Source organism: Dryas octopetala, chromosome 9 (assembly GCF_963921425.1).
Source record: "Dryas octopetala chromosome 9, drDryOcto1.1, whole genome shotgun sequence".
Lineage (NCBI taxonomy): Eukaryota > Viridiplantae > Streptophyta > Magnoliopsida > Rosales > Rosaceae > Dryas > Dryas octopetala.
The window spans coordinates 16,478,613-16,493,579 of record NC_141374.1 but is presented as its reverse complement, the minus strand read 5'-3'; the positions used below and the strand labels follow the sequence as shown (position 1 = coordinate 16,493,579).

Genomic DNA, 14,967 nt, shown 5'->3' with positions numbered 1-14,967 from the left:
AAGGGCCTGTTTGATATCCTATTCAAAATTTTTTTTTTTTTAATGTGAGTTTTCAAAATTAATTTTTAAAATTTGAAAACTTATTTGGTATGAAATTTAAAAACAATTTTTAGATTTTAAAAATGATAACAGCTAAGAAAAAAAGAAGTGTATAAAAAAAATATAAAATAATGTTTTATCATTTTTAAAAATAAGCCTGTTTTTTAAAATGATCTACCAAACATATTTTCTTGATTAAAACATATTTTTTTGTTTTTGAAAAAAAAAAAGTTTTTGAATAAAATACCAACGTGCCCTAATTTTTTTCTTTTTTAATCAATAATCGAGATTCAAAGTGGATATGCGGAGCACATAAATATGAGAAGCGGAAGTTGCTGCTCTAAATAGACATCTACATAAACAGAGCTTCTTGCTGCAGATCAACTTCAACAGCCCGGTTGCTCCTATCGTTCCAGTAGCCCCAGGGTCGAAATTTTAATGAAATACTATAAACTTTATCAAAAAATTGAGGTTAACTCAAAAGATGAGGGAAGTTGGGATATTGAGTTATAATTTGCATGGTACAGGAGGGTTTGATTTCCTCCAATATAACTGAAAATATTACCATATTATTTGATGAATAAAATTTGGTAAGTCTAATAGTACTCCATGATTGTATAATTGTTAGCCCAGAAATATCCATTTATTATTATTAAATATTATGCTTGTTTTTGTAGGATATGCGCAAGATACTGTATGCTAGAAGATGTGCACTTTAGAATTGATTAAAAAAATGAAGCATAAGAGATTAAAACTACAATCCAGGCAAAACTTTAGAGGGTCGAGACAATTAATAAATTAAGAAGAAGACACTTGAGCAAAATCAACTTTATAACCAAATACGTACATATTTTACATCATTCATCACAACTAAAAAGGAAACTGCTTCTGTTTCTTTTATTTGAGCAGAGACCAACAGCTTCAAGAAGGAGAAGGGTGAGGTGCAAACCCTATGAATGGAACTATGAGAAGATGGATTTCTAAATCTTGCTGATGGTGATATCAACCTTATCGACCGGTGTTGGATGTGAAAGAAATCATCTCAGCATCTGGATTCACCAACTTCCATCTGAAAACTCAGTTGAAGTAAGATTCAGGAATGCCCACATTGAATTAAAATTCAACAGCATATACATGATATAAAATAAAGCTATGATATATTTTGAGTATCATTAATTACTTGTATCCTGTAGACAAATGATGTAATAAGATTGCAAGTTGTATCCTAGCAAGCATGTTTCCAGGACATATTCTTGATCCACCACCAAAAGCTTGGTATGTACATTCCATCTATCTGGGTTAAAGCACATGGGATCATCAAAATTCTCTGGATTTGTGTGGACATAACGAATCCAAATAAGCACTTTCCAACCCTTGGGTATTTTATAACCTGCATGAATTTACCAATTCTTGATTACAACACATGCACATGAATTCTATAGGAAATGACAATTTGAACACCAACAATTCAATTCATTTTAACTTTATAATGTGGAGGTTAAAAAGGCATTGCAGCAACAATTTGAATGCTGCAATGTTGGCCATATTAATACCTTTATACTCAGCTTCCTTAACAGTGGATCGGAAACTGAATGCTGCAATGTTGGCCATTCTTATTGTTTCTTCCACTACCTGTATATATGGATTCAATTAAGTGCAAAAAGTTTGGCTTGAGATTAGTTCCTTGTAACATCTAATATTGCATAGACAATATTAATAGTTAATGCATAGACAGTAGTACCTTGTTTGTGTATTTCATTTTTGAGACATCATCACTTGTAATCAAATCTCCTTTCTTGTTCTCACTTATAGCCATATTCTCCTCCTGTATCAAGAGAACCTCATCAAGATCATGAAATTAACTATATTTTAAAAAGGTGATTAATTTCTTTAATTTTGTAGATTAGAATTATGTGGGATCTTAGTCATACCCGAAGCTTCTTGAGGACATTGGGGAATTTGGCAAGATAATATATAGCCCACATTGATGCAAGGGAAGTAGATGCATACCCAGCAACAACAAGGCTGACGATGTTATCTAGCACCTCTTGATCACTTAATCTATTACCTTCCTCATCTTTCATTTGCATAAGCCCATCCATTAGATCATTTGTCACAACTTCTTTTTGGTTTTTTTTCTTCTCTAGCTCCACCCTGAAAAGGGCTTCAAGCTTCCTCCTACACTGAAAATTCATTTCCATTCATTCATATATATATATATATATATATAAGGCTTATTATGATTTTTGCCCCCTGAACTATGATCCCTTTCCTAATGTGCCCCCTGACTTATTAATTTTATCAATTTACCCCCTAACAATTACAACGTTAGTCTAATGTCCCCCTTCGTCCAATTTCCGTCTCAACTTCCGTCTATTTTGCTGATGTGGCAGGGTAAATTGGTCATTTCGACCTCCCTGGACCATTCAGCATCCCATTTTTTCCACCTAGACAGCCCCCAAATGCCACATCCCCACATGTGGGACCCACCCGATGCCAGCTCAGCTGGCCCTCTTTATCTCCTCAAATCCCCATCTCTTTATCTCAGCTCGAGCTTACCTCTCTCCCTCATCAATTTTCTCTTCTCTTCAAAATGAGTCGAAGCAGCAGCCATCGAAGCTACCAGAGCAGGACGCAGAACGAAGATGCTGATGGTGAATCATCACTGCGCTGCCACTGTGGATTGGTTGCACGAATATCCACCTCCTGGACAGATTTGAATCCAGGGAGGAGGTTTCATGGGTGTCCAAAGTGGAGTGGGGTGAGATTTATGGGTTGATTCTGGTTCATGGTTTATGTTTAATAATTTAGTTAGAGATAATAATGGTTGGGTTTGCAGAAAAACACGGGTTGTGGTTTTTTCGTGTGGCTGGATCCAAAGATGTGCGATCGTTCAAGGGATGTGATCAATGGGCTGCGGAGAAGGCTTAATGGTATTGAGGGTCCTAGAGTAATGGTTGAAAGAGAGAATGCTAGAGAAAAGCGCTTGTGGGTTGCCCTGGTTGTGTCCTGGGCAATTTTCTTGGCTATTATGCTATTAAGGGCATAAGTATGGAAAATATCCAACTGGGTTTGTAATGAAATTGACAATGTATGGTTGTCTCCTGGGGAATTTTGTTGGTTATTATGCTATTAAGGGTGTAAGAATTATTTATATCAATGCAGTAATTTACATTCCGTAATGTAACAGCTGACATCTCATATAGCAATTACTAAGCAGTCAAATGTCAATTGGAAATCAAATGCCAATTGGAAATCAAACTGCAGTTCAGATAGTTGACATCTCATATGGCAATTACTAAGCAGTCAAATGTCAATTGGAAATCAAATGCCAATTGGAAATCAAACTGCAGTTCAGATAGTTGACATCTCATATGGCAATTACTAAGCAGTCAAATGTCAATTGGAAATCAAATGCCAATTGGAAATCAAACTGCAGTTCAGATTACTTACTGTGCGGAAATCAAACTGCAGTTCAGATTACTTACTGTAACAAAGGGCATCAGTATGAGAAATTGTGTTTGTAATAAAATTGACAATGTATATATTATTTAGATTTTCTTTCCATATTATGCAATGAATTTGATTAGGAATGGTATGAAAACGACATGAATATGATAATGAATAGTATGAAAAACTAAGGTGAATTGGCATGGGTTTGGACAGTAAATTGACATGAATTAATGGTTGATCCTATTTGAAATAAATTGACATAAGATTTTCTGTGAAAATAAATGGACATGAATTTTGCAGTAATATGACATTATATATTGCAACCCCTGCATACCCTGCATACAATCATCCGAAAAGCAACACAAGCCTTCCAAGGTTCACAAAATGTGCCTAAAACCAAACATCCAAACATCTACACCTGCTTACAAAGTACACAAAACATGGCAATATGCAAGTTTTACAAAATGTGCCTAAAACCAAACATCCAAACATCTACACCTGCTTACAAAGTACACAAAACATGGCAATATGCAAGTTTTACAAAATGTGCCTAAAACCAACACAAGACATCCAAACATCTACACCTGCTTACAAAGTACACAAAACATGGCAATATGCAAGTTTTACAAAATGAGCCTAAAACCAACATCATCTTGACAATTGTCTGCCACCCATATCAAAGTTCTCAAAAAATGACTGGTTGTCTTAACATCATCAATCCAACCATCCAAATGTGGCCCTCTGCAAGTTCAAACACTTCTCCCTGAATAGCTGGTTTGCAGTCTTGGGCTTCTTATTCTTGCCCTTCTTGGTGCCAGGTTGGGCTTGCTGAGGCTGGGGGTCTCCATAAGGTTGGGCTTGCTGAGGCTGGGGGTCTCCATAAGGTTGGGCTTGTTGTTGGGGGTCTCCACAAGATTGGGATGGCTGAGGCTGGGATGGACCTTGAGTGGCTTGCTGAGATGGACCTTCAAAGTTGTCATATTCATATGGACCCTCAAAGTTGTCCTGCTGAGATGGCCCTTCTTTTTGGACATTATTTGAAGGCCCTTCACCCTCCTGATGGCTCATATGTGATACACATCTTGCCTTCCTCAATGGATTTGTTCTCTTTGATGGTCCCTCTCCATTGTTTTGGGTCTGTCTATTGAACTACATGAAACATACAAAAAAAACAGCCAAAGTTAAATGCTAAAGTGTCAAGTAACAGGACAACACTAAAGGGGCAAGTCCACTCATTGGTAGTTTGGTGGGCCTGCGTGCACTTCCATCTGTAGTGGTCCTTGCACTCTTAGCAGCCTGCATGTACACATGATAAAATGAGAACCAAAGCCCAACAATAGATTGCATATACATATGAAAAAATGAGAAGGCCATTATTTACCTGCTTTTTGCCCCGAGTCCCAACACTTGCTTTACAACTCCTAACATTATGCCCAATCTCTCCACAATTACCACACTTTGTGTGGAAGTTAAACTTTTGCAGCTTGTGAGCTTGACTTGGCCTTTTGGGGCTTTCATTTGGTGCTTTAACCCTTGACTTTTTAGGTCTACCTGGCTGCTTGTGGTAAAGTGGTGGTAGCATTGGGGCTTTTCCAGTCTTTTTCCACTGATCACTACTTGGCATTGGCTCAATCAGCTCCCTGTAGGTTCTTATGTAAGCATCTTTCTTGTAACAATTGTCCACATACTGAAGGGGATCCCCATTTAAGTAGCTTATAGCTGAGCAAGCATAAACACATGGCAGCCCACTTAGGTCCCAAGCTTTACATGAACAAGTATGCTGGACCAAATCAACCACAAAGCTCCTGTTGCCACCATGCTGGATAACCTGGTATTTGTGCTTGTCTGCTGGTCTTGGAATGCACCACCTTGCCTCATCTCTAATGTCATTCAATTTCTTAACCACCCTAGGACCTACCTCATGATGCCACCTCTCAACACCTGCCCTTCTAGTGGCTGTTAACAACATCAAGTACATTCTAATCCTTTCCAACAAAGTCAGAATGGGCTTATCTCTAGCCTCCAATATAGCCATGTTGAAGGCCTCACAGTAGTTGTTAAGCATCTTTTCACACTTGAATTGGGTACTATAATGAGAAAGAGCCCAATTCTTAGGATCCTTTTCATGCAACCACTTAAAAGCAGCCTCATCCAATTCAAGCATCTTCTTCATTTCAGCATCAAACCACTCCAGTGTGGTGGCCCTTGCTATTTTCTCCATTTGCTTCTTCAATGCCAAACCTTTGTGCTTTTGACTGAAATTAGCATATAAATGCTTAAGGCAATGTCTATGCTCTGACTCGGGGTACTGATCCTTGATGGCATCTATAAGTCCCTTCTGCTTGTCACTTAAAAATGCCCAATGATGCGAATTTTCAATGTGCAAGTCACCCCCCAGCAGCTCCAGAAACCAGTACCATGTCTCATAATTCTCCACCTCAACCACAGCATATGCTATTGGGTACATGTCATTGTTGGCATCTATCCCAACAGCACTTAGAATCTGTCCAGGATGAGGTCCTTTGATGTGACACCCATCTAGCCCAACTACTTGCCTACATCCCTCTAAAAAACCTCTCTTCAAGGCACCAAGACAAATGTACACCCTCTGGAACCTAATAGCATCTTGCTCACCACCAGATGTCTTCAATATCACTGTGCTTCCCCTATTTCTCCTCAACAACTCAGCACAATAGTCCCACATTTGTCCATATTGTTGCATATATGTTCCCTCAAGTAACACAGTGGCCTTAGCCTTTGCTCTGTAGATCAATGAGGCTTGTGCATTTATCCCTGTCTCATTTAGGACCTGTTCCTTGAAAGAATTCAGCTCCCATCTCGGGTTGTAAGCAAGTTGAGTCATATACCTCTTTGCAAGCCAATCTGCAGTGAGATGCTTGCTCACTGTTTCCTTATTGCAAACATGATTGCCCACCAAGGTCTTCACATACAACTCAGAACTACCATTCTGTGAGGATGCAAACACAACAAACCCACACTTCTTCTTACAAACTGCCCTTACTGCATTTTTATCATTTTTCACAAAATCAATTTGTCTACCGCATTTCAGTGAGAACTCTTTAACAGCCCTTCTAAACAAATTAGCAGTGGCAAACTTGTCTCCCAACTTAAAATGAGGGTCCTTTAGGTCTACATCCTCATTGAATTCATGAAACTTGGGCAGTCTCCTCTTTGGTCTTTTAACTGTAGTGCCCTGCTGAGGAAGATCTTCATCTGATGAGTTGTCTGGTGTCCTCACCTCATCATCAATTTCCTCATCCGAAACCACATTATCATCCAATTCAGCATTAGGGTCTCTGTCATCAGCAGTGGGGTCTATGTATCCCTCAAATAGCCTATCATCATCCCTCACTAGCCTAATCTCTTCATCACTAACCCCATAAAATTCATCCTCAAACAAAGGATCAGCTGCATCATCTTCCTCATCATCTTCAGACTCACCCTCCTCAGCATTAGCATCTTCATCTTCAGACTCACCCTCCTCAGCATTATCATCTTCATCTTCAGGCTCACTCTCCTCAGCATTATAATCTTCAGACTCACCATCATCTGCATTATCATCTTCAGACTCACTTTCCACCTCAATCACATTCTCCCTTTCGCCATCAGCAGGTTCCACCACCCTCCTCTTAGTTTTTTTCACTGCAAGTATGTTTAATGAAATTTATTAGGTGTAAGTGTGTAACAACCCTTGGCAGCATGTAAGTGTGTAACAACCCTTGGCAGCATATATTAAGTTTTTTTCACTGCAAGTATGTTCCACCACCCTCCTCATTTATGCACTAAAAGACACGACACCAACCAATCTAAAACCATAAATTTGCAACACCAGGTAAAAGACAAATTTTGTTTCCAATATTGAATGGTAGATAACAACCCCCAATTAAACCCCCAACCCACTATTACACAAGTACACGACACCACACCAACCATGGACCACATTCGTTGAAAACTGGGGTCTAAAGCAATAAACAATTCCTAACACTTCCAAAAGTTCAAAAAAGCTTTAAAATGCAAAGAATCTTGCACATGGCACACCACTCATCGATACACAATAAAACAAACCAAACAGTTCCAAAAGTTCCAAAAGTTCCAAAAGTCGAAAACCCTAACAGTTCCAAAAGTTCAAAAAAACTTACTTTTGTCTGGCAAACGAATCTTCAGACCTCACTTCACCAAATCAGCTCAAAATCCCACAGAGAATCTCGGCTTCACTTCTGAAGAAAGGAGGCGATGGGCGATGCGATGATGGAACCCTAATTGCAGAGAATCTTCTGAAAACGGAGGGGATGCGATGAGTTGTTTGATGGAGATCGATCCAGTTGACCCAATAAGACTGGGTCCCTACGTGAGCTGAGCTGGCATCGGGTGGGTCCCACATGTGGGGATGTGGCATTTGGGGGCTGTCTAGGTGGAAAAAATGGGATGCTGAATGGTCCAGGGAGGTCGAAATGACCAATTTACCCTGCCACATCAGCAAAATAGACGGAAGTTGAGACGGAAATTGGACGAAGGGGGACATTAGACTAACGTTGTAACTGTTAGGGGGTAAATTGATAAAATTAATAAGTCAGGGGGCACATTAGGAATGGGATCATAGTTCAGGGAGCAAAAATCATAATAAGCCTATATATAATTATTGGCACTTTTTAGTAAAATTATATATCACACATGGGAAGAAGTTGTAAGATTCAAACCTGACGAGCATAATGAAAAGCAGAGCCAGGAATGTTGAACGGTTGAGCTCTAAATCCTTTCAACAATCCTTCAAACAAGTTATCAATGGTATCTAGGAGAGGTCCAGGCTCCAAACTTACGAATAGTTTTCCAATATTTTCAAATGTTACCTGCAAGTTTGTAGAGATATATACATGAGAATTTGAGCAATATATTTAGACTTTTCTTTTGAAGCATAATTGTATGCTAATTGATAATTTTATTACTTTCTTAGTTTCATCATATGCTTTGATTGTACCCTTCTGCGCCCACGACTGAAGTGCAGCCATGATGCGGGGTTGGACTAGGAGGGTAATGCGTTGGAGAGCGTCTGGCCGATTAATTACATTTATGACCAAGCTTCTAAGCCTTTCATGAGACTTCCCATGAACTGCCACCAAAGAAGTATAACCCATAAGATCAACACTCGGCCAATCTAGGATGAAGCTGTCCTCTGATTGGAATACAAATTTGTTGACCGCTGGGAAGCATGTTATGATGGACGGTGATCCAAAGAGGTGAGTTCTATACATTCCTACTCCATCACCGTACCTATTCATTCAATTAAACATAAGTAAACAAAAGGTTTTGAACAACTACGTACTACATATTGCAATTTTGAAAACTAAGAATATTAGAAGGATGTACTACGTACGTACCAAAAGAAAAGAATTGAAGTATATTGAAAAAAAAAAAGGGAAATAAAACGTACTTTGCCCGCTTAGCATTGATAAATTCATCTGGCGTCGTTAAGACTTTAAAGTACCAAAGGAAGGTAAGTATTTCACCAAAAAATGGAAATCCCATATGACCAGCGGCAGTTTGGCGTCGGTAGCCGAGTGGCGTAATTTGAAAGGAAGCTCATTCCACCACCACAAGAGCAACTCCAACAGTGGCAAACCTCCCAAAACCAAAGCCATCCACACCCCCAGAGAAATTTCCATCCCCAGCGTAGGTACAAATTGTAAAATGAACCCCAACAGTGGCGTAGTTACAAATTGTTAAACCCCTCTTGGCACTTGTCCTAGAGTAGCTGGCTATTGACTCCTTCTACAGTACTGGGCTACATATATAGTTGTGGTTGATTCCATGTTGATTATTCGAGTGACCAGGGGTGAGCAAACAGCCAAAGAAACAAGGAATCAATCAACCCGTTTAAATTATCTGGAATTTGTGTCTTATTATATGACGATACCTTGATTATGTAGGGATACTTTTAAATATTATTAGAGTAATCAAGGTATCTCTAATAATATTTAAAAGTCAACCCGTTTTAGCTACTTCATGATTGAACCATACGTACCAATTGTGTGCTTGTCTCTTCTAAATCTCAACAGGGTCTGTTTTTAATGGGCAATGAACGGAGCTGACAGTGTGCTACAAAACAGCCATGGATCAGTAGATTTTCCCGTGAAGTGAATCGCAAAGCTGATCGCGTCCACCGGCCGTCGGATTTGGATTTGGTATTTAATACCCATAGTTGCTTTTTTTATTTTTTTATTTTTATTTAATGTAGGGCTGCGAAATGAAATATAATTATATCAATAATCCCATGGTCTTTTTATCAGTTTTACACACGTAGCTTTCTTTCTGAGTGCCATGTGTATAAAATGATAGTTCATTTGATTTCTTGTTTTTTAACCAAATGAGATTATGTGGTTAACCAGACATAACATTGAAGTGTGAAGTGCCAAAATTTAGGAGAACAATTATAATTAAGCCTATTATTATATTTGCTGCTTCAGAACAAAAACAAAATATATGATACTACTAGAGCGACATTACTTAAAACTTTTTTTCATGGAAGAAGATCCTGAATTTTAATTTCATAAATGACGTACAATTAAGGGTTGTTGATTAATAAAGAAAAAATTCAAGCCTTCGTATGAAGTTGTATAAGAAATAATACGGGATTGTTGAAACACAAGAGATTAAAAAAAAATCCAGGTGAAACTGAGGTCAATAAACTATAAAAGAAGATACACTTGAACACAATACAACTTTATAACCAAATACATATTATACATGATTCGATCACGTACAATCAAAATTCAAACTAAAAAGGGTTCTAGACTTCTAGTGGTTTTTTTAAGGGGTGGAGGAGTTCAAAAGAGGCCTAATATATGCTTGAGCAAGGCGAATGGAGATCGATCGATGTCAATCTTATTTCTGAAACTATGTGAAAATGGATTTCTAAATTTTACTGAATGTGACATCAACCTTATCAACTGGTGATGGATGTGAAAGATAAATCATCTCGGCATCTGGATTGAGCAATTTCCACCTGAAAATTCAATTACAATTAATTAAGTACAGGAATGCCTATATGTATTGTGTTAATATTCAAAAGCCTACATACATAATACTAAAGAAAGGTCATGATTGAGTTTTCATTAGTTACTTGTATCCTGTAGACAAATGATGTAAGAAGATTGCAAGTTGCATCCTAACAAGCATGTTTCCTGCACATATTCTTGATCCACCACCAAAAACTTGGTAAGTCCCAGGCCTAGCTGGTTCCTGAGGAAGAACAAGTACACTCATTAGCTTACAAATCATGTTAATTTAACAGTTAATTCATAGTATTTGTGTCATAAACTAATGTGGGTTTTACATTCCATCTGTCTGGGTTAAAGCACATTGGATCATCAAAATTCTCTGGATTTGTGTGGACGTATCGAATCCAAACAACCACTCTCCAATTCTTGGGTATTTTATAGCCTGCAGAAATGTACCAATTTGATTATAAACACAGAATTGTGTGTGCCTAATGTAATGCGTCGAACAGTACTGATGCAAACACATGAGATTCAACACACATGTATATAATGTGGCGCAAATATAATGCACTTTTAACATCAAGACGACCAAAGTTAAAAACATAATTTACTATTGTACGTACCGTTATACTCAGCTTCCTTAGTAGCCAATCGGAAAACAAATGCTGCAATGTTGGCCAATCTTATTGTTTCTTCCACCACCTGTATCATTGTAAACAAGTGCAAAAAAGTTTGGATGGAGATTAATCCTTTGAAACAATTAATAGTGCAAGCTATACAAAACAATATTAATGGTCAATATATCCATAGGCAGTACCTTGTTTGTGTATTTCATTTTTGAAACATCTTCACTGCTAATAAATTCCCCAGTCTTGTTCTCTCTTATAGCCATATTTTCCTCCTGAACATAGTTCCACATAAAAATCCATCAAGAACATGAAAATTCACGAAGATGATTATTAATAATTACTTTATTTTTAATATTTTTAGAATATGGGATTTTCATATATACCCGAAGCTTTTTGAGGACATTAGGGTATTTGGCAAGATAATATATAGCCCACATTGTTGAAAGTGATGTAGATGCATATCCAGCAATAACAAGGCTGACAATGTTATCCACAACCTCTTGGTCACTTAATTTATTGCCCTCATCATCTTTGATTCGCATAAGCCCATCCATTAGATCATAATTTGTCACTACTTCTTTTTGCTTTTTTTTCTTCTCTAGCTCCACCCTGAAAATGGCTTCAAGCTTCTTCCTACACTGAAAATTCATTCACATTCATATATATATGTATAATGGAACTAATTTTTGGTGAAATCGATCATATATATATATATATATATCTAGTACATGGGAAAACCCTTCAAGGTGATTCAAACCTGAAGAGCTTGGTTATAAGCAGATCCAGGAATGTTGAATGGCTGAGCTCTAATTCCTTTGACCAATCCATCAAACAAGTTATCAATGGTATCTAGGAGAGGCCCTGGCTCCAAACTTACAAATAACTTTCCAATATTTTCAAATGTTACCTATAATGAAGCATATATATGAGACATGCATGAAATTGATTACTTGCATATAGATCATAGAATTATCAACTCAAAGACTTTTTATTAGTTATATTTAAGCAACCCGTTCTCCATATATCGCATAATTAATGAATGTTTTGATAACTTAATTACGTACCCTTTTAGCTTCATCATATGCTTTGATTCTTCCCTTCTGAGCCCATGAGTGAAGTGCAGCCAACATGCGGGGTTGGACTAGTTGCGCAATGCGTCGGAGAGCATCTGGGCGGTTAATTACATTTACGACGTAACTTCTAAGTCTTGCATGCGACTTTCCTTGAACTGCCACTAGAGAACTCGAACCTACAATCTCAACATTTGGCCAATCTAGGATGAAGGTATCATCTGATTGGAATATAAATTTGTTCACCGCTGGGAAGCATGTTATGATGGACGGTGATCCAAATAGGTGGCTTCTATACATTCCTACTCCATCGCCGTACCTGATCCAATTTTCTTTGTCAATACTCAACCATTAATGCTATTAGCATATATATATATATACAAGAATGCTCTAAAACTAAATTGTTAGTAAGTTAATACAAAACTAATAACTTTGTTGGGCCCACTGCATAATGTAATTTTAAAATCCGAACCGTCTATTTTTTAGGCCCTACTTCAAAGATCATCCCTGTGAAAAAACTCCAAAATGAGAAGTCATTTACACTACAAGAAAAACATATTTGGGCGACCACACTTTGGGCGACGAACATATATTCGTCGCCCAAAGAAATTTAGGGCGACGAACAAAAAAATTTGTCGCTCAATGTCATAAAGGTTTGGGCGACGAACATGTTCGTCGCCCAAAGGAGGTTTGGGCGACGAATCACACGTTACTTTGGGCGACGAAATGTGTTCGTCGCCTAAACATTAACAACAAACAATTAATTGAGAAATACATTGGGCGAGGAATATAGATGTTCGTCGCCCAAAGTGCCTTTGGGCGAGGAAAACGAAAATTTGTCGCCCAAACTCACTTTGGGTGACAAAATATTTCGTCGCCCAAACTCATTTTGGGCGAGGAATATACATATTCCTCGCCCAAAGACTCTTTGGGTGATGAAATGATGTTCGTCGCCCAAACATAGTTTGGGCGAGGAACCTAGTCGTCGCCCAAAGGGTCATCCTGTTTTGTAATAATGGTTTGGGCGACGAACCTAACATTTCGTCGCCCAAAGTTACTTTGGGCGACGAATTGTGAGGTTCCTCGCCCAAGATAACTTTGGGCGACGAAATTTGTAGTTCCTCGCCCAAAGTAAGAATATTTTTCTGTTTACAATTTTATATATGTAATAGCATACTATACGATTGTATTTCCAAAGATCATAACCATTCATTTTTTAATTCCCCACTTAAGGATCATTCATGCAAAAAATTAGCTCAATCGGAGATGTAGAAGTTAGGTAACGGTGGTTGAACTTATGAACGATTGTAAATTTTGTAATACGAATCGAAGTATAAGATGAATTCCGATTAAGCCGATTTTTTGCAAGAATGATCTTCCAGTATAAACGAATAGAATGAACGGTTCCGATCGTTGAAATCACATTGTAGTCTTCACAAATTGTTGAATCACCAAAATTTCTACCCAAAAGTTAATATAATTATACTCTTCAAGTGTATTTGTATGTAGAAGATCACTTTTGTATTGTGTTTTTAACGATCCGAACCGATCATTCCTTAGTGCCTCACTTAAGGATCATCTATGCAAAAAATTAGCTCAATCGGAGATGTAGAAGTTAGGTAACGGTGGTTGAACTTATGAACGATTGTAAATTTTGTAATACGAATCGAAGTATGAGATGAATTCCGATTTAGCCGATTTTTTGCAGGGATGATCTTCCAGTATAAACGAATAGAATGAACGGTTCCGATCGTTGAAATCACATTGTAGTCTTCACAAATTGTTGAATCACCAAAATTTCTACCCAAAAGTTAATATAATTATACTCTTCAAGTGTATTTGTATGTAGAAGATCACTTTTGTATTGTGTTTTTAACGATCCGAACCGATCATTCCTTAGTGCCTCACTCAAAGATCATCCATGCAAAAAATTAACTCAATTGGAGATGTAGAAGTTAGGTTTAGCATTTAGGATGTATGAACGATCTTGATTCTTATAATAATAATCGAATGGGTAGATGAACTCCGATTGAGCCGATTTTTTCCAGGGTTGATCTTTGAGTATGAACATATATGAAGAATGGCTCTGATTATGATAATCACGTTGTGGTCTTCACAATTATTGAAGCTACAAGGTTTTAACAAAAGAGTTGATATAATTTTATTCTTCAAATGCAAAAACCACTGATTTATATGTAGAACCTTATATGTCGATTGTGTTTTTAACGATCTGAACCGTTCATTTATTAGTTTGTCACTCAAAGATCATTCCTCTAAAATATTAGGTCAATTGGAGATCTAGAAGTTTGGTATTGGAGCTCGAACGTATGAACAATCATGGTTCATAAAAAAATTCAACTTTGGGCGACGAAATGTAGCTTTAGGCGACGAACAGTGCGTCGCCCAAAGTCTGAAATTATGGCGGGATAAAACGGTGCCCTAAAGTCAACAACTTTGGGCGACGAACATGAATTCGTCGCCCAAAGTGACTTTAGGCGACGAATTAACACGTTCGTCGCCCAAAGTGACTTTGGGTGACGAATTCATGGTCGTCGCCCAAAGATACTTAAGGCGACGAACATGAATTCGTCACCCAAAGTCACTTTGGGCGACGAACGTGTTAATTCGTCGCCTAAAGTCACTTTGGGCGACGAATTCATGTTCGTTGCCCAAAGTCTTTAAGTTAATACCCATTTCTGGGTTCACTTCAGTCACTCTTGCTCACTCAGTGCCTCACCCTCGCAGCGCCGCACCCTCTTC

General features: G+C 37.9%; 1 protein-coding gene and 1 pseudogene across 1 annotated transcript in view; both read right to left on the bottom strand.

Annotated features, from left to right (window-relative positions):
- Nucleotides 1–1,019: 1,019 nt before the first annotated feature.
- LOC147274891 (ent-kaurenoic acid oxidase 2-like) lies at nt 1,020–9,173 on the bottom strand (annotated as a pseudogene).
- Nucleotides 9,174–10,422: 1,249 nt separating this feature from the next.
- Nucleotides 10,423–14,967, bottom strand: part of LOC147274890 (ent-kaurenoic acid oxidase 1-like) — a 9,098-nt gene continuing 4,553 nt past the window's right edge. Inside the window, exons 2-9 of the mRNA XM_086228567.1 lie at nt 12,202–12,526; nt 11,895–12,044; nt 11,521–11,775; nt 11,326–11,409; nt 11,132–11,210; nt 10,844–10,950; nt 10,631–10,749; nt 10,423–10,513 (exon numbers count right to left, since the gene is read on the bottom strand). Coding sequence (XP_086084693.1) covers nt 10,423–10,513; nt 10,631–10,749; nt 10,844–10,950; nt 11,132–11,210; nt 11,326–11,409; nt 11,521–11,775; nt 11,895–12,044; nt 12,202–12,526 — 1,210 coding nt within the window. The remainder of the gene's footprint in view (nt 10,514–10,630; nt 10,750–10,843; nt 10,951–11,131; nt 11,211–11,325; nt 11,410–11,520; nt 11,776–11,894; nt 12,045–12,201; nt 12,527–14,967) is intronic.